The sequence below is a fragment of the Rana temporaria genome, chromosome 9 (assembly GCF_905171775.1).
Source record: "Rana temporaria chromosome 9, aRanTem1.1, whole genome shotgun sequence".
Taxonomy (NCBI): domain Eukaryota; kingdom Metazoa; phylum Chordata; class Amphibia; order Anura; family Ranidae; genus Rana; species Rana temporaria.
Window position 1 is genome coordinate 13,033,851 of NC_053497.1, and position 25,675 is coordinate 13,059,525.

The window sequence follows — 25,675 nt, forward strand, 5'->3', positions numbered from 1 at the left end:
TGTGCCATGCCAAACGTAGCCACTGTGCCATGCCAAACGCAGCCACTGTGCCATGCCATTGTCGCCACTGTGCCATGCCAAATGCAGTCACTGTGCCATGCCATTGTCGCCACTGTGCTCATCAATTGTCGCCACTGTGCCATGCCAAACGTAGCCACTGTGCCATGCCAAACGCAGCCACTGTGCCATGCCATTGTCGCCACTGTGCCATGCCAAATGCAGTCACTGTGCCATGCCATTGTCGCCACTGTGCTCATCAATTGTCGCCACTGTGCCATGCCAAACGTAGCCACTGTGCCATGCCAAACGCAGCCACTGTGCCATGCCATTGTCGCCAATGTACCCATCAATTGTCACCGCTATGCCATGCCATGCCAAACGCAGCAACTGTGCCATGCCAAATGCAGCCACCGTGGCCATCAATTGCCGCCAGTTTTCCCCTAAAATGCCGCTGAATCCCCCCCCCCCCCCCCGCCTGGCATTTACCTTTCTCGGTCAGCCATCCTCGCATCCTCCTCCACGATCCCTCAAAGTAGTCCCGCCCTCAATGTCGCTTCAGCCAAGCAGGTTACCAGAACCGGTGAACCTGATTGGCTGAGATGCCTGTCAGTGTTAACCAAGGAACGCACACCCCCTGCATCCCCTGGTTAACTATTTGGAAGCCGATTACAGCCCTCAGGCTGGCTGGCTCTGACAGACACTTCCAAAGCCAACCAGCTTCCATTATTCAGATGGCCGGCACTCACCAGGGGGCCGGCCATCTGAATAGTGGGCAGCGGCGACAATACATAGATTCATGCAATGCATGAATCTATGTATTGTTTTTCAGTGGCGGCGCAGGAGCGAGAGGGGGAGGCGCTCCTACGCCCTCTATGGACGCACCGCCACTGATGAGAAGACCTGATCTTAAAGGTGTTCAGTAGGGTTGAGGTCAGCTACTGATGTTGGATAAGACCTGATCCCAAAGGTGTTCACTGTCAGTAAGGTCGAGGTCAGATATTGATGGTAGATGAGAAGACCTGACCCCAAAGGTGTTGAGTAGGGTTGAGGTCATGCACTAATGTTGGATGGGAAGGTCTGCCACTGCCAGTCAGGTACTGATTTGGGATAAGAAGACCTGATCCTAAATGGGTTCAGTAGGGTTGAGGTCAGGTACTGATGTTGGATGAGAAGACCTGATCCCAAAGGTGTTGAGTAGGGTTGAGGTCAGGTATTGATGTTGGATGAGGAGACCTGATCCCAAAGGTGGCCACTGTCAGTAGTGTTGAGGTCAGGTATTGATGATGGATGAGAAGACCTGACCCCAAAGGTGTTGAGTAGGGTTGAGGTCAGGTATTGATGTTGGATGAGAAGACCTGACCCCAAAGGTGTTGAGTAGGGTTGAGGTCAGGTATTGATGATGGATGAGAAGACCTGACCCCAAAGGTGTTGAGTAGGGTTGAGGTCAGGTATTGATGATGGATGAGAAGACCTGACCCCAAAGGTGTTGAGGTCATGCACTAATTTTGGCTGGGAAGGTCTGCCACACAATAGGTACTCCAAAGATGCTCAGTAGGGTTGAGGCCAGGTACTGATGTTGGATGAGAAGACGCGGCTCACAATAGTCAATCCAATTCATCCAAAAGATGTTCATATGGGTTGAGGTCAGATGCTGATGTTGGATGAGAAGACTTGCTACACAAAGGTGGTCAGTAGGGTTGAGTCTGTGTATTGATATTCGATGAAAAGACTTGTAGCTAGATTCAGGTAGAGTTAGGTTGGCGTATCAGTAGATACGCCGACCTAACTCGGAATCTGCGCCAACCTAAATTTAAGTGTATTCTCAAACAGAGATACACTTAAACCTATCTAAGATACGACGGCTTGCGCCGTCCTATCTTAAGGTGCAATATTTAGGCTGGCCGCTAGGTGGCGCTTCCATTGCGGTCGGCGTAGAATATGTAAATCACTAGATACGCCTATTCACGAACGTACGCCCGGCCGACGCAGTACAGATACGCCGTTTACGTAACGCTTTATCAGGCCTAAAGATATTCCATCAAATAGTTGGAATAGTTATTTTAAAGTATGGCCGCCGTTCCCGCTTTCGAAATTCGAAAATTTTACGTCGTTTGCGTAAGTCGTCCGTGAATAGGGATTTACGTCATTTACGTCCACGTCGAAATCAATAGTCCCGTGCGGCGGACTTAGCTGGGAAATGTAGGCGCACGGCGCATGCGCAGTTCCGATAAAACGTCAATCACGTCGGTTCAAAGCATATTAACATAAAACACGCCCCCTCAGCCGAATTTAAATTAGGCGCGCTTGCGCCCGCCGCATTTACGCTACGCCGCGGTAAGTTAGGAGGCAAGTACTTTGAGAATACAGTACTTGCCTCTCTGACTTAAGGCGGCGTAGCGTAAATACGCTAAGCTACGCCGCCTTAAAGTTAAGGCAATCTCTGTGAATCTGGCTATTGGTACGCAGTAGGTCAGGTCCTGAGATTTGAAGAGACGACCTGCCACACAATGGGAATTTCTAACCACAAACGTAGGAGAGCTGCTTCTCAATTTTTCCCCCGACAACAAAAGTTCTTCTCGGAAATTACGATCGTCTGTGTGCAATTTCCGACGCACAAAAATCCTACGCATGCTTGGAATCAATTCGACGCATGCTCGGAATCATTGAACTTAATTTTAGACTACAAATGGGCACAGTGAGACTACAAATGGGCACAGCGAGACTGCAAACCGTGTGTATGCAAGACAAGTTTGAGCCTACAATTCAGTCGGAAAAAAATCCACGGTTTTGTTGTCAGAAATTCCGATCGTGTGTACGCGGCATTAGTCTACGTCAAAATAATTCCAAAAGCAGACACCTGTGAATGAGGCCGACATCGATCAAAAAACAAAACGCAAAAAGAGGTTTCCACACAAAAGTGATACGCAGCATAAAGTGGAGAAAAACCTCCCCAACGTGCAGCAGAACGGAAATGCAAAAGTGTTGAGAAAGCATCTACTGTATATACTCGAGTATAAGCCGAGTTTTTCAAACCATTTTTTAGGCTGAATAACTCCCCCTCGGCTTATACTCGAGTGAGATGTAAAACAGCGTGGGCCAGATTCAGATACGACGGCGTATCTCCTGATACGCCGTCGTATCTCTGAGTGCGGGAGGTCGTATCTATGCACCTGATTCAGAGAATCAGTTACGCATTGATTCCTCTAAGATCCGACAGGCGTAAGTATCTTACACCGTCGTATCTTAGGCTGCATTTTCAGGCTGGCCGCTAGGTGGCGCTTCCATATGTTTACGCAAGGAATATGCTAAATTAGGTAGATACGGCGATTCAGAAACGTACATCCCTCAGGCGCATTTTTTTACGTCGTTTGCATTCGGCTTTTTTCGGCGTATAGTTACCCCTGCTATATGAGGCGTAGGTAATGTTAAGTATGGCCATCGTTCCCGCACCGAGTTTTGAAATTTTTACGTCATTTGCGTAAGTTGTTCGCGAATACGGATTTACGTTCACGTCGAATCCAATACGTCCTTGCGGAGTAATTTGGAGCAATGCACACTGGGATATTTTACGGACGGTGCATGAGCCGTTCAAAAAATACGTCAAAAACGCGGGGTCAAGTACAATTTAAATAAAACACGCCCCCAACATCCCAATTTTAATTAGGCGGCCTTACGCCGCAACACATATGTTACGCCGCCGTAACTAAGGGCGCAAGTTCTTTCTGAATACAGAACTTGCGCCCAAAGTTACAGCGGCGTAAAATATCGGAGATACGTTACGCCAGCAGAAAGATCCGCTGATCTTTCTGAATCTGGCCCGTGCGTCTCCCGCTGTGTAATGCAGTCTGTTCGGCCGTCCATTGTAAGAAAGCCCCGCCTCCTCCTCCTCGTCTGTGATAGGCAGAACACTGATCCAGTTTCCCAGCATCGTATCAGTGTTCCTCTATCACGGACGGACGAGGAGGAGGCGGGGCTTTCTTACAATGGAGACACGCCGTTTTACTAATGAAGGGTACGGCTGCAAATGGGCACAGTCAGACTACAAATGGGCACAGTCAGACTGCAAATGGGCACAGTCAGACAAAGTGAGAGACTGCAAATGGGCACCGTGAGACTGCAAATGGGCACCGTGAGACTGCAAATGGGCACCGTGAGACTGCAAATGGGCACCGTGAGACTGAAAGTGAGAGACTACAAATGGGCACAGTGAGACTGCAAGTGAGAGACTACAAATGGGCACAGTGAGACTGAAAGTGAGAGACTACAAATGGGCACCGTGAGACTGCAAATGGGCACCGTGAGACAGCAAATGGGCACCGTGAGACTGAAAGTGAGAGACTACAAATGGGCACCGTGAGACTGCAAATGGGCACCGTGAGACTGCAAATGGGCACCATGAGACTGCAAATGGGCACAGTGAGATAGAAAGTGAGAGACTACAAATGGGCACCGTGAGACTGCAAATGGGCACCGTGAGACTGCAAGTGAGAGACTACAAATGGGCACAGTGAGACTGCAAATGGGCACATTGAGACTGAAAGTGAGAGACTACAAATGGGCACCGTGAGACTGCAAATGGGCACCGTGAGACTGCAAATGGGCACAGTGAGACTGCTAATGGGCACAGTGAGACTGAAAGTGAGAGACTACAAATGGGCACAGTGAGTCCGATGATATCTCAGCCTAGGCATAGTTACAATGTTGCAGTCTAATAACTGGGGGAAGAGGAGACTGGGGAAATGCTTCCTCCTGCCTACAGCAGACTGATGACATCATCTGAGCCTAGGCAAAGTCACTGGACTAGAGCTCAAGGATGACGACTTTTCAATGATGAAAGTTGGAGCATTTAAAGAAAATGATACAGTTGCTGAATACTGTGACATGTCCAGAATGGGAAGTTACTAAATCTATGCTGGATACTATGATTAAGGCCTGACTGACGAAACGCATTGTATTTTTTTTTGTAGGCAATAAAAGTTCCCCTAATTTGGATGATACCAAGTCGCTGGCTATTGGATTATGTATGTTTGTAGCTGCACAAGTGTGGAGACACTGAAGCCTGGACTCCGGTTCTCTCTTACAGGTCGCGGTTGAGCGGCGTGGAGATACTAAAGATCCACTATAAGCCAAAGTCACTCCTAAGAGAACACAACACAGTAAAAGGACATTCTCACCTGTAGTTTTCCCATCTGCTCCTAACAGCGGCACAGTGAGGTGCGTTGTGACGCCATCTGTAGGCAACGTCGTGTACACCACAGGAAGAGACTGCACCACGACGGGGATGGTCTGCAGGCCGCCCATTTTACTGGGCAAATTGACGGAGGGGATGGTGTGAATGACATGCAGGATCCGCTGTCCACTACTGCCCTGCGTGGTGGCCAAGATGGAACCCGGGGAAAGTACGGCCGGGATGGCCGAGCCGAGGCCGGAGAGAGAGATCACCGGAGGGGGCGTGCTCACCGACGTCGAGGGAAGGGGGCTCTGGGATTGCCGGATCAAGTTCTTGGGCTTGTGAAGAGACAAGTCGACGGGTTCCGACTGCTGCAAACTGCTGTCGCTGTCCAGGAGCTGCTCAGGCGGCTCCATCTTGATGTCGGCGAGGAGAGCGGAAGCGGAAGCCTCGGCGCCGATCTTGCAATGCGATGACATTATCGGTGAAGCGATGAAAGCCTGAAGAAAAGGGGAGAGAGAACAATTAGATTGCGAGCCAATTAAAACGCATATTAAAGCGGAGTTCCGGCCACAATTTCACTTTTTAAATATAAATACCCCTGTAATACACAAGCTTAATGTATTCTAGTAAAGTTAGTCTGTAAACTAAGGTCCGTTTTGTTAGGTTGTTACAGCATTTAGACACTTTATAAAATAGAAATTGACTGGGGCCATCTTAAGTGTGGGCATCATGAAGCCAGACTGTATGACTTCCTGGATTTCAGCCTTGCAGATCTCGCACATGCTCAGTGCTGCACAAGTAGTGTAATAGGTTTCAGATCAGGTTTCAGCACCTGTACTGTCCAAGTCACATGATTCTTCGAGACTGGGGAGTGCACAGACTCCTGGAAAGTTACACCCACTACATTCCCAGGAGTCTGTGCGGTGTAGGTTAGGAAGCATTAAGCACCTAGGTGCAGGAAGAGGGAGGATTAACTATTCTGCCTAGCAACAACACTTTGAAGGCATCTAAAAAAAAAAAAAAAATTCTTAAAGGACTAATGACATTTTTTTTAAAACTACTGATGTAATGTTATATTTATGGGTGGAACTCCACTTTAACCACTTCAGCCCCGGAAGATTTTCCCCCCCTAATGAAATTTGCGCGGTCGTGCGACGCTGTACCCAAACAAATTTTCCCCACAAATAGAACTTTCTTTTGGTGGAATTTGATCACCTCTGCGGTTTTTATTTTTTGCGCTATAAACAAAAATAGTGCGACAATTTAAAAAAAATATATTATATATATATATATATATATATATATATATATATATATATATATATATATATATATATATTTTTTTTTTTACTTTATGCTATAATAAATATCCCAAAAAAAAATAAAAAATCTTCATCGGATACAGTTTTTTTATTTTTTGAGGGGATTTTTAAAGGTGCCAACAAAAAATGAAAAGACAGAAAAAAAAAATTATATATATATATAATGTAATAGTACAAAAAAAAAAAAGAGGCTATTTAACCACTAACTGGGCACTTAAACCCCCTTCCTGCCCAGACCAATTTTCAGCTTTTAACGCTGTCACAATTAGTTTTATCATTTTTTTTCCCCCACAGATAGAGCTTTTTTTTGGTGGTATTTGATCACCACTGCGTTTATTTTTTGCTAATAAATAAATAGAAATAAAATTAAAAAAATGAAAAAAAGTCCTCATTTAAAAAATAAAAAAAAAGTTTTATATTTTGTTCTAAAATTTTGTAAATAGGTAATTTTTCGCCTTCATTGATGTACGCTGATGGGCACTGATAAGGTGGCACTGGTAGGTAGCACTGAGAGGTGGCACTGATGGGCATTGATAGACATGTGCAATTCGTTTAGTACAGAATTCATGTTTGACAAATTCATTAATTCCGATTTTTCCGAATTTTAATATTTCCAAATTTTCGAAAGCCAAATTTTCGAATTTCCGAAATTCCAAATTTTCAGAATTTCCGAAAAAAAGCTAAAAAACGAAAACCGACTTATTTTCATTATTTATTGTTTATTGTTGGTGGCGCCGATGGCTGTCAGTGATGGGCACTGGCAGGCGACCGCTGATAGGCAGCACTGCTGAGGCAATGATTGGTACCACTGGTGGGCGTTGAAAGGTGGCACTGACACTGATATGCACTGGTGGACACTGGCAGGTAGCACTGCTGGGCACAAGTGAGGTGGCAGCGCCTTTTCCTCTTTGGGACCGATGTCTCTTTCACAGAAGCCGGTCATCATTGGCTGACAGCTGATTATGTGGCCCATAGAGCATGGAAAAGTGATGGATCGAGGAAAACAGTCTAAGATTTTTCATGATCACAACATTCCGCACAGAGGCTCCCCTTACATCAGAGTCCGCACAGAGGCCCCCCTTACATCAGAGTCCGCACAGAGGCCCCCCTTACAACAGAGTCCGCAAAGAGGCCCCCCTTACATCAGAGTCCGCACAGAGGCCCCCCCTTACATCAGAGTCCACACAGAGGCCCCCTTACATCAGAGTCCGCACAGAGCCTCCCCTTACATCAGAGTCCGCACAGAGGCCCCCTTACATCAGAGTCCGCACAGAGCCTCCCCTTACATCAGAGTCCACACAGAGGCCCCCTTACATCAGAGTCCGCACAGAGCCTCCCCTTACATCAGAGTCCGCACAGAGGCTCCCCTTACATCAGAGTCCGCACAGAGGCTCCCCTTACAACAGAGTCCGCCAGTGGGAGGTGAGCAGCGGCCGTGAACTGTGTTAACAGAGCTCCAGCAGGCATATTCCTGCTCTGCAAAAACAGCATTTGGTAGTGGCGGCCGGTGGCTGTGCATAGTGTCACCAGCCCGGGGGGAGATTTCCACCCTGCCCCCCCTGCCAGCCCTCCCCTGGATCCGACCCCTTACTCCGATGTGTGATCACCTGGGTCTCATTGACCCGGTGATCCCAGAGCGTGCGGCACACCCTAATCACCCCGTGTGGTGCAGATTCCCTCTGTTTAGACCACTGATATTTCATTAAAGCCCCCTAACGGGGCTTCTAAAAAAATAGTAAAAATTTAAAAAAAAAATTTCAAATAATAAAAAATGTAATTGTAAAAAGTAATAAAAAAAATGTAAAGAAAAAAAGAAAACAATAAAAAGAAAAAAAAATATGACACTGTCCACTGCCCTACTGACACCGTCCTATGGTAGATGCTATAACTTTTGTGCAAACCAATCAATGTACGCTTACTGGTTTTTTTTTTTACCAAAAATATGTAGCAGAATACATATTGACCCAAGCTAATGAAGAAATTCGATTTTTCTTAAAAAAAAAAATGTATTGGCTATGTTTTATAGCAGCAAGAAAAAAAAATCTTCCAAAACTGTTTTTTTTTGTTTATAGCGCAAAAAATTCAAACCCGGTGATCAAATACCACCAAAAGAAAGCTCTATTTGTGGGAAGAAAATGACATAAATTGTATTTGGGTACAGCGTTGCACGACCGCGCAATTGTTCGTTAAAATAACGCAGTGTCACATCGCAAAAAAATGGCCTGGTCATTAAGGGGGGGTAAACCTTCTGGAGCTGCAATGGTTAACCCAAGTACAAGAAGTGAACCTATTGCTGCATCTCATAGGATATCATGTCGGCTCTGTCTAGTGGCTAAAAGTTTGGAGATATTTTAAGAAAATACCACATTATGGCCACTAGATGGAGTCGATGCAACTCATAGCCTATGCAAGGCTTTCCTTCTGTCCCCAGACACTAACATTATCTTTCACATTATGCAAAAAAAAATAAAAAAATCGGGCGAACTTTAGTGTTTTTTTTTTTTTTATTACAGTTCCCCCCCTCAAAAAAAAAAAAAAATGTATTCGAAAAATTGCAGCGCAAATACAGTGCAACATAAAAAGTTGCAACGATCGCCATTTTATTCCCTAGGATCCCTGCTAAAAAAAAACAAAAAAACATATAGGCCCGGATTCACAGACAGCGGCGCACATTTATGCTGCCGTAGCGGAAATAATATACGCTACGCCGACGCAGCGCAGAGAGGCAAGCACGGAATTCACAAAGCCAGTGCTCCCAAAACTGCGCTGGGTTTCTAAGGTGTAAGCCCGCGTAGGTGGAAGTGGGCGTGAGCCATGCAAATGAGCCGTGACCCCATGCAAATGAGCCGTGACCCCATGCAAAATGATGGGCCGAGCGCCAGACAGATACGTATAACAAACTGCGCATGCGCCGGGACGTGGACGCATCCCAGTGCGCATGCTCACAACCACGTCGGAACAACTGCCTAAGATACGCCGGATCACTGCGTACGCCCTGAACGTAATCTACGCCCAGTCACACACGTCCAAGGTAAATTACGCCGGTGCATTGCCACAAAATGAGATTTGCCATGGAATGAGATGGTCCGCCTCCATCACATCCTATTGGCTCACTCCTGTCACGTGACATATTTAAACGTCAAGTATCGACGCAAACTTCAGTCTCAGCTAGGCTATCATAGGGAGAGGATCTCCTCTCCCTGTGATAGCTGAAGCTGCACGGAGCTGGTGCACGGAGCTCACATGGCCTCTGTGGCCCGATTCCGAGAGCGGAATCGATGTTCTCCTTCATTACACCCCGCAACTACACCCCGCGCCCGCAGCTCTACTCCCCGTCCCCCGTTAAGGCTCAGGGAACGGGACCTAGCGTAGGCTACTAAGCTAAATTTACTACTGCGCATGCGCAGGTTTACGCTGACGTAGCCTACGCTAGGTCCCGTTCCCTGAGCATAGCTATGATTAAGCATTGACACTCAGTGCGAAACGCGTCAGCTGTTTATCCCACTGTGTGCTGATACCTGTAGTGTATTTTTTCCTGTACCCAATAAAGGGCACGTCTTTTTCAAGTTACTGGAGTGCGGCTGTCCATATCCTTGTCGTTTTTTGCACACTCATAGCCTATGCATGGCTCACCAGTGGCTGGGGGGCATTTTCACAGCCACCACGAAAAAATCCCTGTAATGTGTCTAATATGTCCATTTCCTATGACTTGTGTAGAAAAGACTTGTGTCCAAAAAAATGGCAACTATTGTTGTTTGGCTCAGGAGGCGTTTATGGGAAGTGTATGTATGTACATCAAGCCAACCCGTTTTGGGGAATGGATCCCCCTTCTTCAGGGCCAACGAGTAAGCCAGCGAAACGCGTCGGGTCGATGCACAGGTTTACACTTTTAATAAACGTTATGAGCCATGCAGCAAAAGTTGCAGTTTTCTGGACTCCGGACGCTCTTCTCCCTGAAAAGATCACAAGGCCGTATCGGAAAGGTAGCATCCCAATCCCCCCCCCCCCCCAAGAGGGTCCACCACCACCATTAAGCATGACCTACTTTAAGGCTGCATTCACACCTTGGCGTACAAAATCGCGGTGTTTTGTCCCGCGAATTGCGGTGACAAATTGCAGCGTTTTGTACCGCGATTTGCGGCGACAAAACGCCGCGATTGTGAATGCAGCCTCACCCCCTCTATGGAGATGGTTCACATCTCCTATGCCGAACGCCGAAAGCCGCCTGAAAAAAAGGTCCGGGACTTGTTTTCAGGCGGCAGGCGTACGGCGTTCGGCGTTCAGCGTGGAGATGTGAACCATCTCCATAGAGGGCAATGTGAAATCATCCCCCCAGCGTCTCAGGGGCGGCTGCGGCGTCGCACTACAGGCGTATATACGCCTAGGTGTGAACGGGGGCTAAGGGCCCTTTCACACTGGTGCATTTTTGCCCCGTTTTTGTCGCGTTTTCGCGGTAAAAATAGCGCTATTAAAACGCTCATAAAACGCTCCCCATGCCCCCTCCATTGAAATGAATTAAAAAAACGCTGTAAAAACGCGGTAAAAATGGAGCGATTTTACCGCGTTTTTAATTCATTTCAATGGAGAGGGGCATGGGGAGCGTTTTAATAGCGCTATTTTTACCGCAAAAACGTGGCAAAAACGCCCCAGTGTGAAAGGGCCCTAAGAGATGTATTCTTCTTTGCCCACCCAATCTCCCACCCATGACCAGCGACTGATCCAGTCAGTCCAGCGCAGCTTTCAGCACAAACCGGATATTTTCTATGACAGTCAGCTCCATCTAGTGGCCATAATGTGGTATTTTCTTTAAATATGTCCATCAGCAGAAATACCAGATTATGGCCACTAGATGGAGCTGTTAGTCATAGGAAATTACAATGGGAATTATTTGTGACTGCTATGGTGGTGTGAATTCTCCATCTCTGGGGTTCATGTAGACGAGAAGTAGCGCAAAAGGAGGCTAGAGCAGATCAGAAGTATTGAGATGGAAAAAAAATGTAATAAAAAAAAAAAAGAAAAAACAGTACTGTATATGGGAATAATTTATTGTTTATGGTGCTTCAGCAAACTATATGTCATCAAGTTTGGCTTTAGATCTATATTAAAGAATAAATAAAGTTACAGTGGGTCATCGGAGTTCTTGCCTTAAAGTATGGGCAAGGCCAAAACTTTTTTTTTTTTTTTTCACAGTTTGGATTGAGTTGGGAAGAGCAAAAACACATTTTTTCCATCTGTGTCTCATTAGTTAGATTTCCGATCACTTCCTGTCCTGTAGACTCAACAGGAAGTGGGAGATCGACTCCCTTGCCAATGTAGGTGATATCTCCTCGCAGTGTCCCCCATTGGAACATTTCCCCTCGATTCCCGTACTGGTGACCACTCAAAATGTTGGAGTTATTCTCATTCCAGATCACATTGTCAATCAGGATTATTAGAGCTCGAATCTCCCCAACGGGGAATCAGACGGCAATAAGAACTTGCAATGAAGCAAAAGGGGAACCGACGGACCACACCACTTCTAAAAGGGTCCACTTTATACCAGTAAGAAAAAAAGTGTCGGATGCATTTCAGGAATCAAACCCCCCCCCCCCTTTATTCCAGTAAGGGGACATTCAAAAAAGAGTAGCCAACACATTTCGGGGATCGGAAAACACCCACTTTGTCAGGGCTCGAGACAGAAAACACACACACGAGTAGATCAGCCTTTCTCAATCAGGGTACTGTGGAATCTTAGGGTTCTTCTAGAGGTTGCTAGGGGTTCCTTGAACTGTGGTTAACTGACCTCCCACCTAAAGGTGCCACCAAAGCTTTGGGTCCAACGCTCCTTGGCAGGACCGGCAGCATATCACCCCAATGATCATTTTAGCCGTCTGCAAGGGTAGCATTCTGACCACCACCATAAAGGGGGCGTTCTTCTCGAAGACCCTCACCATAAAGCAGACATTCTTCTCAATGACCACCCATATAAGAGGGGCATTCTTCTCAATGACCACCACTATCAGGGGGACATTCTTCTCAATGACCACCGCTATCAGGGGGACATTCTTCTCAATGACCACCACTATCAGGGGGACATTCTTCTCAATGACCACCACTATCAGGGGGACATTCTTCTCAATGACCACCACTATCAGGGGGACATTCTTCTCAATGACCACCACTATCAGGGGGACATTCTTCTCAATGACCACCACTATCAGGGGGACATTCTTCTCAATGACCACCACTATCAGGGGGACATTCTTCTCAATGACCACCACTATCAGCGATGTGAGGGCCACATTTGTTCCCTCAACCACCACAATCTTCTTCTGGCCCAACGTCTCCTTTCTCCTCTTAGTTGGCTTGGTACTTATGGCGGCTATCTTATCTAAGGGCTATCCTAAGTGTCTATGTGGCTTGGCACGTATGGTGGCGATCTTATCTAATGGCTATTCTAGTTGGCTTGGTACTCATGGCGGCTATCTTATCTAAGGGTTATCCTAGTTGTCTTGCTACTTATGGTGGTTATCCTATCCAAGAGCTATCCTAGTTGACTTATATACTTGTGGCGACTATCTTACCTAAGGGACATTTCCAAAACTTAACCTATTGGGGTTCAACTTTCCTTAATTAGCAATAAAGACCTGACAGGGGTTCTAATCCCTCACCATTCAACCCAAAACTAAAAAAAAAATAACTTTTAATAGGGAGCAACGTACAGCACATTATGGCAGACTTACCCCCTCGTTGGGCCTCTTCCAGCGATGCGAGGTCCACACTTGTTCCATCCACCACTGTGATCGTCTTCTGGCTCAGCGTCTCCTTTCTACCTCCAGTTGGCTTTGTACTTATGGTGGCTCTCTTATCCAAGAGCCATCGTAGTTGGCTTGGTACTTATGGTGGCTATCTTATCCAAGAGCCATCGTAGTTGGCTTGGTACTTATGGTGGCTCTCTTATCCAAGAGCCATCGTAGTTGGCTTGGTACTTATGGTGGCTCTCTTATCCAAGAGCCATCGTAGTTGGCTTGGTACTTATGGAGGCTCTCTTACCTAAGGGACATTCCCAAAACCTGGCGTGTTTGGGAGTACTTGAGGGATGAATATGGGAAGCGTTGACCTACAGCAACATCGTTACATGGATAGCAATACCAATAAGATAAGTCCAATGGTTCTAGAGCCATCTTTCCACTTTCCTTAACCAGCAATAAAGACTTGCCAGGGGTTCTAATCCCTCGTCACTCAACCCAAAAAAATAACTTTTAATGTGGAGCAACGTACAGCACATTATGGCAGACTTACCCCCTCGTTGGGCCTCTTCCAGCGATGCGAGGTCCACACTTGTTCCATCCACCACCGTGATCTTCTTCTGGCCCAACGTCTCCTTTCTTTGAAGGCCAATGATAACGTAACTCTTTTGTCATGTGCAGTGTCGTTCTATCCTCCCGCCGCTCGGGACAGGTAAATTCATCCTTTTTCAGAAGAAGCGCTTTTGCCCAAAAACTCCTCTACCAATTAGCACATTTTTGATACGTTTCTTTCCAATTTAAAGCCATAAACCTATGGCGATCCTGGATCCGGGATTAGAAATAAAATAAAGACGTACTACGGCATCACCGATGAAATAAAAACACAGCCATGGTATAGCAAAAGCCGTGATCAACAAAGAGATCTGCTCTGTGCAGTCTATTTATTCTACGCTATGACTCCTTAAGGATCTGGGGAGAGCAGAAACCGGGCACACCCTGGGTGGGGATGACTTGTTTAAATGGACAGGGAACGCCTGCTGCTCACACACCCTTCTCCTCCTCCACACCCCCCCTCCCCGTAGGAAGGAGGCGGGTGTGAACGCTCATCGGGTGAGCTCACGTTACCCTCATTAGCAACAGAAAACACTTTGCAGGAATGTAGCCTGGGAAGAATCGCCAAGTGAATTGATACGAACGATCATTATTATCATCAGACTTTGCGCTCCGCGGTCGCGTTACGGGAGGAATGGCGCCTATTGCGCCTTATTGCTGAAACGTGGGTTTTGCACACCTTTGTCACTCTATGGATAACTTTGCCTTTTGTACAATGGTCCTTTATACCCCTATTGTCCCAAAAAAAAAAAAACTCATCCACCAGATCCCGTGGTCCTTGATTCAGTGATCCCTGGCCAGCGCTGCACAGCAAAGAGGTCCCCACCAGGTCTTCCTCTTTGTGCCCCGGGGGCATGTCGCTAATGAGGCAAAGTGATGCTACTGCCTCAGGTGGCACTGGATGGGGGAGGGGGGGCGGCACTGAGGCCGGAGTGTACTCACTGCAGCTCAGTAACGTTGATCTGTATGCATAGGACATCGTTACTGAACTGGTTTCTAGGAGGCTGGTGGCTGGGCTGCGCAGCTTCATTGGTTGTTATGGTGCATGCCTGCACCAGAATAACCAATAAATGATGTACAGCTGATCCATTGACCAATGACACCGTTTGGCCCAGCTGAATGCGTCCTAGCAACCAGTTATGCTGTGTGGCCCAGCTGCCTGCTCCTAGCAACCAATGATGCTGTGCGGGCAGCTGCCTGTGTCCTAGCAACCAATGCACGGCTGTGCCACCAAGCTGCCTGTGTCCTAGCAACCAATGATGCTGTTCCGTCAGCTGCCGGCATCCTAGCAATCGATGCATGCTGTGCGACCAGCTGCCCTGCGTCCTAGAAACTAATGATGCTGTGCGTCCCAGCCGCCTGCATCCTAGCAGCCAAAGTATGCTGTGCGGGCCAGCCACCTGCGTCCTAACAACCAATTATGCTGTGCGCCACCTGCCTGCTTTCTAGCAATCACTGATGCCGTGTGGCCAGCTGCCCGCGTTCCAACAAGGAATGATGCTGTGCGGCCAGCTGCTTGGGTCCTAACAACCACTAACACCACGCAGCCCAGCTGCCTGTATAATGGGGATGTGCAGCCCAGTTGCCAGCATCTTAGCAACCAAAAACACTGTACTGCCTGGAAACCTGCATCCTAGCAACCAATGCTGCTATGCGGCAAAGCTGCCTGTATCCTAGCAACCAATATTGCTGAATTGCCCAGAAACCTGCCGCCTAGTAACCAATGATGCTGTGCAGCCAGCTGCCTGCATCCCAGCAACCAATGTATGCTCTGTGGCATTCTGTCTGCGTTCTAGCAACCAATGATGCTGAGTGGCCAGCTGCCTGGGTGCTAACAACCACTAATGCCACCCAGCTGCCAGCATCTTAGCCACCAATGATGGTGTGTGCCCAAGCTGCCAGCATCCTAGCAACCAAAAACACTGTACTGCCTGGAAACCTGCATCCTAGCAACCAAGGATGCTATGCGATAAAGCTGCTTGAACACTAGCAACCAATAATCCTGAACTGCCCAGAAACCTGCCGCCTAGCAACCAATGATGCTGTGCGGCCAGCTGCTCAAGTCCTAACAAATAATAATGCTGTGCAGCCCAGCTGCCTGTGTTCTAGCAACCAATGATGCTGTGAGCCAGCTGCCTTCATCCCAGCAACCAATGTATGCTGTACAGCTTTCTGTCTGCGTTCTAGCAACCAATGATGCTGAGCGGCCAGATGCCTGGGTCCCAACAACCACTAACACCACACAGCCCAGCTACCAACATCTTAGGCACCAATGATGGTGTGTGCCCAAGCTGCCAGAATCCTAGCAACCAAAAACACTATACGGCCTGGAAACCTGCTGCCTAGCAACTAACGTCAGCGTGTTAGCAACCAATGATGCTGTGCGGCTCAGCCACCTGTACACTAGCCACCAATAATAACAATGTATGGTCCTGTTGCCCTGTGTCCTAGCAACCAAGGACGCTTTTAGATTTCCCATCACTTCCTGTCCTGGAGGTGCAACAGGAAGTGAAAGGGTTTACCCTTTTTAAATGCTTATTTTACCAGATCTGCGTCTTCTCCCTTCTTCTGTATACAGGAAGTGGGGGCCTTCTTTGGGTATCCTTGTCACTGCCTGAGCAAGGTAGACACTTCCTATTTTCTGTCCAGTGCTGGGGGCTTTATTAAGGTGTCCATGTCACTGCCTGAGCAAGGTAGACACTTCCTATTCCCTGTCCAGTGCTGGGGGCTTTATTCAGGTGTCCATGTCACTGCCTGAGCAAGATAGACACTTCCTATTCCCTGTCCAGTGCTGGGGGCTTTATTAAGGTGTCCATGTCACCGCCTGAGCAAGATAGACACTTCCTATTTCCTGTCCGGTGCTGGGAGCTTTATTCAGGTGTCCATGTCACTGCCTGAGCAAGCTAGACACACTTCCTATTTCCTGTCCAGTGCTGGGAGCTTTATTCAGGTGTCCATGTCACTGCCTGAGCAAGACAGACACTTCCTATTTCCTGTCCAGTGCAGGGAGCTTTATTCAGGTGTCCATGTCACTGCCTGAGCAAGATAGACACTTCCTATTTCCTATCCAGTGGTGGGGGCTTTATTCAGGTGTCCATGTCACTGCCTGAGCAAGCTAGACACTTCCTATTTCCTATTCAGTGCTGGGGGCTTTATTCAGGTGTCCATGTCACTGCCTGAGCAAGCTAGATACATTTCCTATTTCCTGTCCAGTGCTGTGAGCTTTATTCAGGTGTCTTTGTCACTGCCTGAGCAAGATAGACACTTCCTATTGCCTTTCTTCTGCCAGGTGTTCAGGAGAATTGGGCAAACACCCGGTGTCCATGGAAATTAAATTTTGATTTGTGTATAGGTAGGGAGGTTGTACAGAAGTCGATCCATTGATTAACTTCTTCTGTACAACCACCCTGTAGGATTTTTCCTGCTTGATCAGCACTGTCGGCTATATCCGGCAGCGCTGATCAGTGTATTCTAATGATGGGGAAGACATCCCCATTGAGTGTGTGGATGGGGAGGAATCCAGACCAACCTCCCGGTTGAATCAGAAATAAGGACTCATCTATGGGCTGCCTTAGGCCTCGTTCACACTGGCGTACTTAACCACTTCCTAACCGTGCCATAGCCGAAAGACTGCTACAGCGCGGTGCGCTCGTTCCGGGAGGGCGTACTTGGCTGACCTCCCAGGAGTGCATGCGCATCCGGTGCACTCTGACGGATGTGTCCTTCAGGCACAGCTGATCAAAGATCGTGGGCCTATCACAGCGGCACTTTACCACGTGATCAGCTGTGTCCAATCACAGTGTAAACAGAGTTGCCGGAAATCCTGACAGGGGACATGTACACAAATAATCAGGGCACTGATCATCAGTGCAGCCCCATCAGTGCCAATTAGTGTCCATCAGTGCATCCTCATCAGTGCCGCCTCATCAGTGCTGCCTCATCAGTGCCACCTCATCAGTGCTGCCTCATCAATGAAGCCATACCTCCCAACTTTCTGAGATGGGAATGAGGGACACCTATCAGCAAAAGTATGCAGGCATAGGACACACCCCTTGCCACGCCCCCTTAAAGGAGAATTGTACAAAAAAATAAGATTGGTTAAACCCACAAGTGCTTTTTTTTACCACTACTATTCCTTTATATTGGCTTTTGGAATTTACAAAGGCGGCAATTTAGAAATCAGATGAAAGTTTAGCGCTGGGAAACACTTTTTGATAGATAAAAAGTGCATTTTATATACATCTGTATAGATCAGACCAAAATGAGGGACAAATGAGGAGAATGAGGGACATTGCTCCAAATCAGGGACAGTCCCTTGAAATCAGGGACAGTTGGGAGGTATGATGAAGCCTCATCAGTGTTCATCAGTGCCGCCTCATCAATGCTTCCTCATCAGTGCAGCCTCATCAATGCTTCCTCATCAGTGCAGCCTCACCAATGCTTCCTCAGTGCTGCACATCAGTGCCGCCTTATCAATGCTGCCCCCTCAGTGCAGCCTCATCAATGCTTCCTCATCAGTGCCTATCAGTGCAACCTCATCAATGCCACATATCAGTGCAGCCTCATCAATGCAGCCTCATCAATGCCGCCTCATCAGTGCCAATCAGTGCAATTATTCTTAATTTCTTAATAGCATGTTAGGACTACATAACACCTCCCTCTCTTCTCTATCACAAGGGGAGGTGTTTTGTAGTCCACTGAGCTAGCAGGGAACAATGTAAAAAAGAATAGAAGCGTATTGTTCAGGTTTTCAGTACACAGACAATGTTTTCTTAAAAGCGAGTTCGAACTACATGACACTGCGCCAGGACTACATAACACCGCCCTCTATTTTCCATTACGGGGGGTGTTTTGTAGTCCACCATGAAATTTATTATTACACAGCAAAGCTTTCTTTTGCAATCTTTAGTGGAAGGATTTTCTGCCCCACCCCCCCCACCTTGAACGCCCATGGGGGGGGGTCACCATCCAGAAGTTCTGTACTTTGTTATTCGGTATATTTTCTGAGAGAACTAAAGTGGTTAATAAGACATCTGCACTTAATAAAAGAGGAGAGAATGAAAGGGTCCCCCTCCCCCCCGGCCCCCAGCATCCTGCTCCCCTTCTCCATGGAACAGGGCGGAGTCCTGGCAGAATGTGGAAGGGAGGGGCGGGAGGAGTGGAGGAAGAGAAGGACGGTGCGTTGGGACGGGGAGGACAAATGTCCCATTCACAAATAGGGAGGAATTCCTGCCATCAATGGAGGCCGTTCTACTTAGAAGTGTAAACACGTGAAGATGCAAAGTCACACACACCCCATGGAGGACCCAAAACCACAAACAAACAGAAAAAAAACATAATAAACTCCATTCATTATTTTTATTGACTTGCAATTTTCTTACGAACTTTCCAAAATGTTTTTTCTAGTAATTCCCTATTACAGCCCCTCCCCCTCCTTCCTCTTCTGGCAACGTCTAATTCCTGTCTGTGCTGGCCCAGCTCCTCTGCCCCTCCCCTCGCCCCTATATAATCTTTTATGTAGCTGTTAAGGGGAACACTTGCAGAGCAGCGACTGTCCCAACCTCAGTCTTCAACTTACCCCCGGCAGGTCATGTTTTTCGGATTTCCACCCTGCACAGGTGCTTTAAAATCAATTTCAATGGCTTGGTGTTTATGACAGCCAAGGGAAATTCTTAAAAACATGGCCTGTTGGCGGAGATCAAGGTCAGGTGGAGATCGGGGTCAGGGAGAGAGAGAGAGGGGAGAGAGAGAGAGAGAGAGAGAGGGGGGGGGGGGGGAGAGAGAGAGAGAGAGGGAGGGAGAGAAAGAGGGGGGGAGAGGGAGGGAGAGAGGGGGGAGAGAAAGAGGGGGGGGAGAGGGAGGGAGAGAGAGGGAGAGAAAGAGGGGGGAGGGGGGGGGAGAGGGGGGGGGGAGAGAGGGAGAGAAAGAGGGGGGGAGAGAGAGGGGGAAGGAGGGGGGGGAGAGAGGGAGAGAGGGGGGGGGAGAGAGAGAGAGAGAGAGGGGTCAGGCGACGAGATCGGGGGCCGGAGGAGAGATCGGGGGTCAGGCGACGAGATTGGGGGTCAGGCGACGAGATCGGGGGCCGGAGGAGAGATCGGCGGTCAGGCGACGAGATCGGGGGTGGGGGGAGAGAGAGAGAGAGAGAGAGAGAGAGAGAGAGAGAGAGAGAGAGAGAGCGAGAGAGGGAGAGAGGGGGGAGAGGGGGGGAAAGAGGAGAGAGAGAGAGAGAGAGAGAGAGAGAGAGAGAGAGAGAGATCGGGGGTCAGGCGACGAGATCAGGGGGGGGGGGAGAGAGAGAGGGGAGAGAGAGGGGAGAGAGAGAGAGAAAGAGGAGAGAGAGGAGAGATTGGGGGTCAGGCAACGAGATCGGGGGTCAGGCGATGAGATCAGGGGCCGGACGAGAGATCGGGGGTCAGGCGACGAAATCAAGGGTGGGGGGGGGGGGGGAGAGAGAGAGGGAGAGAGAGAGGGGAGAAAGAGAGAGATCGGGGGTCAGGCGACGAGATCGGGGGCCAATCGACGAGATTGGGGGCCGGAGGAGAGATCGGGGGTCAGCGACGAGATCGGGGGGGGAGAGAGAGGGGGAGAGAGAGGGGAGAGAGAGATCGGGGGGGTCAGGCGACGAGATCGGGGGCCGGAGGAGAGATCGGGGAGTCAGGCGACGAGATCGGGGGGGGAGAGAGGGAGGAGAGAGAGAGAGAGAGAGAGAGAGAGAGAGAGAGAGAGAGAGAGAGAGAGAGATAGGGGGCCGGAGGAGAGATCGGGGGCCGAAGGACGAGATCGGGGGTCAGGCGGAGAGATGGGGGGTCAGGCGGAAAGATGGGGGGTCAGGCGGAGAGATCGGGGGTCAGGCGGAGAGATCGGGGGTCAGGCGGAGAGATGGGGGGGCGGCGGAGAGATAGGGGGCCAGGCGGAGAGATAGGGGGCCAGGCGGAGAGATAGGGGGCCAGGCGGAGAGATCGGGGGTCAGGCGGAGAGATGGGGGGGGGCGGCGGAGAGATGGGGGGGGGCGGCGGAGAGATGGGGGGGGGCGGCGGAGAGATGGGGGGGGGGCGGCGGAGAGATCGGGGGGCCGGCAGAGAGATCGGGGGTCAGGCGGAGAGATCGGGGGTCAGGCGGAGAGATGGGGGGCCGGCGGAGAGATCGGGGGGCCGGCGGATGTTTCCATTTTTCACTGAAAGCTGAACTTCAGGCAAATATAAAAAGACACAAATTAACCCTTTAAACGCTAAGAATACAAGTTTCTAAATGTACGTTGGTATCAAGACCTTGCAAATCCCCTGTGCAGCAGAGCTCAGACAGAGGGAGAGAAGCAGCATAGTCCTACATGGGTTATGCATTCAGTGCAATGAGCGCGCTGATAGGAGGAGAGAGCAGAGTGACAGAGATGACATCATTCTTGCTGCTTCTCCTTTCACTTTCCCCGCCGGCCCCCGATCTCTCCTCCTTTCACTGTCCAATCATAGTTAGAGAACAGCTGGGAGGGCCGCAGGTTGAGCTCTAGCTCTTTCTTCCCCAGGCCCCACCCCTCTCATTGATTAGATTTCTGCTTCAATTATGAAGTCTCAGCATCACATGTGGGCGGTCCACATGCAAATTCAGCCTGCCTAGGAACGCCCACTCCTCCAGACTGACACCCACCCATTAAGGCGTTTTGATATTTGCATAACTCCTCCCAAGATCCAGCCCACTGCCTAGATCTGGGCTGAGGGCTTATGAGAGCAAGCGATGTACATCACCCCCACCGACTCCTCCCACAAGCCATGATCTGCCTGAAGTATGTAAGTATAAGACACACCCCTGCCACGCCCCCTTAAAGGAGAATTGCACACAAAAGTAATGATTAGTAAAACCCACAAGTGCTTTTTTTTTATCACTACTATTCCTTTATATCGGCTTTAAAATTTACAAATGCAGCAAATTTAGAAATCGGATGAAAGGTTTAGCACTGAGCAACACTTTTTTGAAAGATAAAAAGTGCATTTTATACACAACTCTATAGATCAGATGAGGGACAAATGAGGAGGAAAGAGGGACTTTGTATCAAATCAGGGACAGTTGGGAGCCATGCAGAGACCCCAGTGATGACATCAGTGAGAATGGCCCCTCCCACCAGCCAGGATCTGCCTGCATTGCCTAGAGAAGCACAGAGATATCAGTGATGATGGCCCCTCCCACCAACCATGATCTGCATGCGTAGCATAGATACCCCAGTGATGACATCGGCATACCTCCCAACTTTTTGAGAAGGAAGGAGGTCCCTCAAAAAGTTGGGAGGTATGCCGATGTCATCACTGGGGTCTCTATGCTACGCATGCAGATCATGGTTTTTAAAACCCAATATAAATGAATAGTAGTGATAAAAAAAAATTACGCTTGTGGGTTTATTTAACCTTTTTTTGGGGGGTTAGTTCTCCTTTAAGGGGGCGTGGCAGGGGGTGCGTCCTATACCTACATACTTTTGATAATGGGTTATTTCTCCTTTAAGGGGGCGTGGCAGGGGGGGTGTCCTATACCTACATACTTTTGATAATGGGTTAATTCTCCTTTAAGGGGGCGTGGCAGGGGGGTGTGTGTCCTATACCTACATACTTTTGATAATGGGTTAATTCTCCTTTAAGGGGGCGTGGCAGGGGGGTGTGTCCTATACCTACATACTTTTGATAATGGGTTAATTCTCCTTTAAGGGGGCGTGGCAGGGGGTGTGTCCTATACCTACATACTTTTGATAATGGGTTAATTCTCCTTTAAGGGGGCGTGGCAGGGGGTGTGTGTCCTATACCTACATACTTTTGATAATGGGTCAATTCTCCTTTAAGGGGGCGTGGCAGGGGGGTGTCCTATACCTACATACTTTTGATAATGGGTTAATTCTCCTTTAAGGGGGCGTGGCAGGGGGGGGTGTCCTATACCGACATACTTTTGATAATGGGTTAATTCTCCTTTTAAGTGGGCGTGGCAGGGGGGTGTGTCCTATACCGACATACTTTTGATAATGGGTTAATTCTCCTTTAAGGGGGCGTAGCAGGGGGGTGTGTCCTATACCTACATACTTTTGATAATGGGTTAATTCTCCTTTAAGGGGGCGTGGCAGAGGGGTGTGTCCTATACCTACATACTTTTGATAATGGGTGTCCACCCATTATCAAAAATATGTAGGTATAGGACACACCCCCCCTGCCACGCCCCCTTAAAGGAGAATTAAGCCCAAAAAAAGTTAAATAAACCCACAAGCGTATTTTTTTTTTTTTTTTTTTTATCACTACTATTCATTTATATTGGGTTTTAACATGTACAAATGCAGAAATTTAGAAATTAAATGAAAGGTTTAGCTCCGGGAAAAGATAAAAAGTGCATTTTATATACAACATGAGGAGGAAAGGAGGGACATTGCTCCAAATCAGGGACAGTTGGGAGCTATGACATCAGTGATGATGATGGCCCCTCCCACAAGCCATGATCTGCATAGAGAAGCAAAGAGATTTCAGTGATGACATCAGTGGTGATGGCCCCTCCCACAAGCCATGTTCTGCATAGAGAAGCAAAGAGACCCCAGTGATGACATCAGTGATGACTGCCCCTCCCACAAGCCATGATCTGCATAGAGAAGCAAAGAGACCCCAGTGATGATGGCCCCTCCCACAAGCCATGATCTGCATAGAGAAGCAAAGAGACCCCAGTGATGACATCAGTGAAGACTGCCCCTCCCACAAGCCATGATCTGCATAGAGAAGCAAAGAGACCCCAGTGATGATGGCCCCTCCCACAAGCCATGATCTGCATAGAGAAGCACAGAGACCCCAGTGATGACATCAGTGATGACGGCCCCTCCCACAAGCCATGTTCTGCATAGAGAAGCACAGAGATCCCAGTGATGACATCACTGTGCCTAAAATAAGATTTGTAATAAAAATAGAAAAGTTTTAATTAAAAAATGTCATTAGCATGTTGATGAGGGGGGAGGGGAGAGGGAAAAATCGATCACCCAAGACCCAGTCCGCGTTCTAATCCTCTTCCAGCTTTCAGTCATTTAACGTCGGAGGAAAATATTACACTCCAAGTTACGCATCTAAAAGAAATCCCCGGATAAAAATTCCTAGAACTGGGAGCAACGCCACCCGCCCCGCCCCCTCCTCCCCTCCCCCGCTTTATCAATACTCCATCAATGTTCTCCAACCACAAAGGAGGAGAAATGTCGCTGAGCACACACCCTGCGCCTTTCCCCGCCCGGCCCACAACGCGCCGATAGCAGAAATTGCCGGGTGTGTCCCCTATCTCGGCCCGGCCTAACCTTCCACCGGGAGACAGGAAAGAAAGCGCAGAGTTCTATAAAAAGGTTTATAGTCAGAGTAATACTTCTAGGTAATTATTACCTCTCACAGAGATCACAGCGCTCCCCCCTGACAGCGCCTGTATGCGCTTTTCTCCCCCCCCCCCAGAAGGACGGCACCATCTTTGTTCAGGCATCATCACATATCAGCCCCCTGCTGCAGCCTCTCACCTTGTCACTGGCTGCAAAGTTACAATGTTGGGAGGGGAGATTGAGTAAATGCTTTCTCCTGCCTGCAGCAGACTGATATCATCATAACAGCCTAGGCTGGAGGGGGGGGGGGGGGGCTTTTGTTTTTTATTATATAATAAATTGTAAAACTGTAAGATTTTTTACAATAATTTTTTTTATTTACACTTATTTTGTCATTATGTTTTGCTATTTTTTTATTTACACTTTTTAGGAGCTTGATTTGGGGGGGGGGGGGGGAGTTGGTGAAATATCATCAGTAGTTTATTTTTATATATTTTTTTAATTATATGATAAAAAAATAAAATTGTAATAAACCCTGTGCATTGTTTACAAAGAAAGCTATGGTTGCGGCTGATCGATGTGTAAGCAGTGGATAATATCAGTAGGGCAGAGATTGGCGTCAGTTTATTTTTATTATTTTTTAATTATATTAATTATATCAATTGTAAAACTGTAAGATTATTTTTTTTTTTTTACAATATTTTTTTATTATTATTATTTACACTTATTTTGTTATTATATAATAACATTTAAAAAAAAAAAAGTATGTTTGTTATTTTTTTTTTATCTACACTTTTTTTTTACAATATTTTTTTTTTATTATTATTATTTACACTTATTTTGTTATTATATAATAACATTAATTATTTTTAAATTATATAATAAATTGTAAAACTGTAAGATTTTTTTTTTAAATGTTATATAATAACAAAATAAGTATGTTTTTTTGTAAAAAAAAAATAATTTTTTTTTTTTTTTTTTTTAGGAGCCCCATTGGTAGGGGGGGCTTAGGTGAAATATCAGTAAGTTTCCTTTTTTTTATTATATAATAATAATAAAATTGTAATAAACCCTGTGCATTGTTTACAAACAAAGCTAAGGTTGCGGCTGATCGATGTGTAAGCAGTGGATAATATCAGTAGGGCAGAGATTGGTGTCAGTTTATTTTTATTATTTTTTAATTATATAATAAATTGTAAAACTAAGATTTTTATTTTTTTTACTTATTTTGTTATTATAGAACATTTAAAAAAAATGTATGTTTTTTTTATTATTATAAAATAAAAAAATTAAATTGTAATAAACCCTGTGCATAGTTTACAAACAAAGCTAGGGATGCGGCTGATCGATGTGTAAGCAGTGGACAATATCAGTAGGGCAGAGATTGTTGTCAGATTATTTTTATTATTTTTTAACTATATAATAAATTGTAAAACTGTAAGATTTTTATTTTTTTTTACACTTTTTTTTTTAAATGTTATATAATAACAAAATAAGTATGTTTTTTTGTAAAAAAAAATTAATTTTTTATTTATTT

The 25,675-nt window shown here is 47.2% G+C and overlaps 1 protein-coding gene across 4 annotated transcripts in view; it reads right to left on the minus strand.

Moving 5' to 3' along the window:
• The window catches only part of LOC120913104 (Krueppel-like factor 8), a 67,635-nt gene that overhangs the window by 23,766 nt on the left and 18,194 nt on the right, over positions 1-25,675 (minus strand). Inside the window, exons 1-2 of one of the 4 annotated variants that reach the window (XM_040322810.1) lie at positions 13,777-14,301; positions 5,175-5,670 (exon numbers count right to left, since the gene is read on the minus strand). In XM_040322810.1, the coding sequence (XP_040178744.1) occupies positions 5,175-5,670; positions 13,777-13,824 (544 nt within the window). In that variant the 5' untranslated portion in view covers positions 13,825-14,301. Of the gene's footprint in view, positions 1-5,174; positions 5,671-13,217; positions 13,719-13,776; positions 14,302-25,675 lie in introns of those variants that run through there. The other 3 variants (XM_040322809.1, XM_040322812.1, XM_040322811.1) reach the window with 3 other exon arrangements.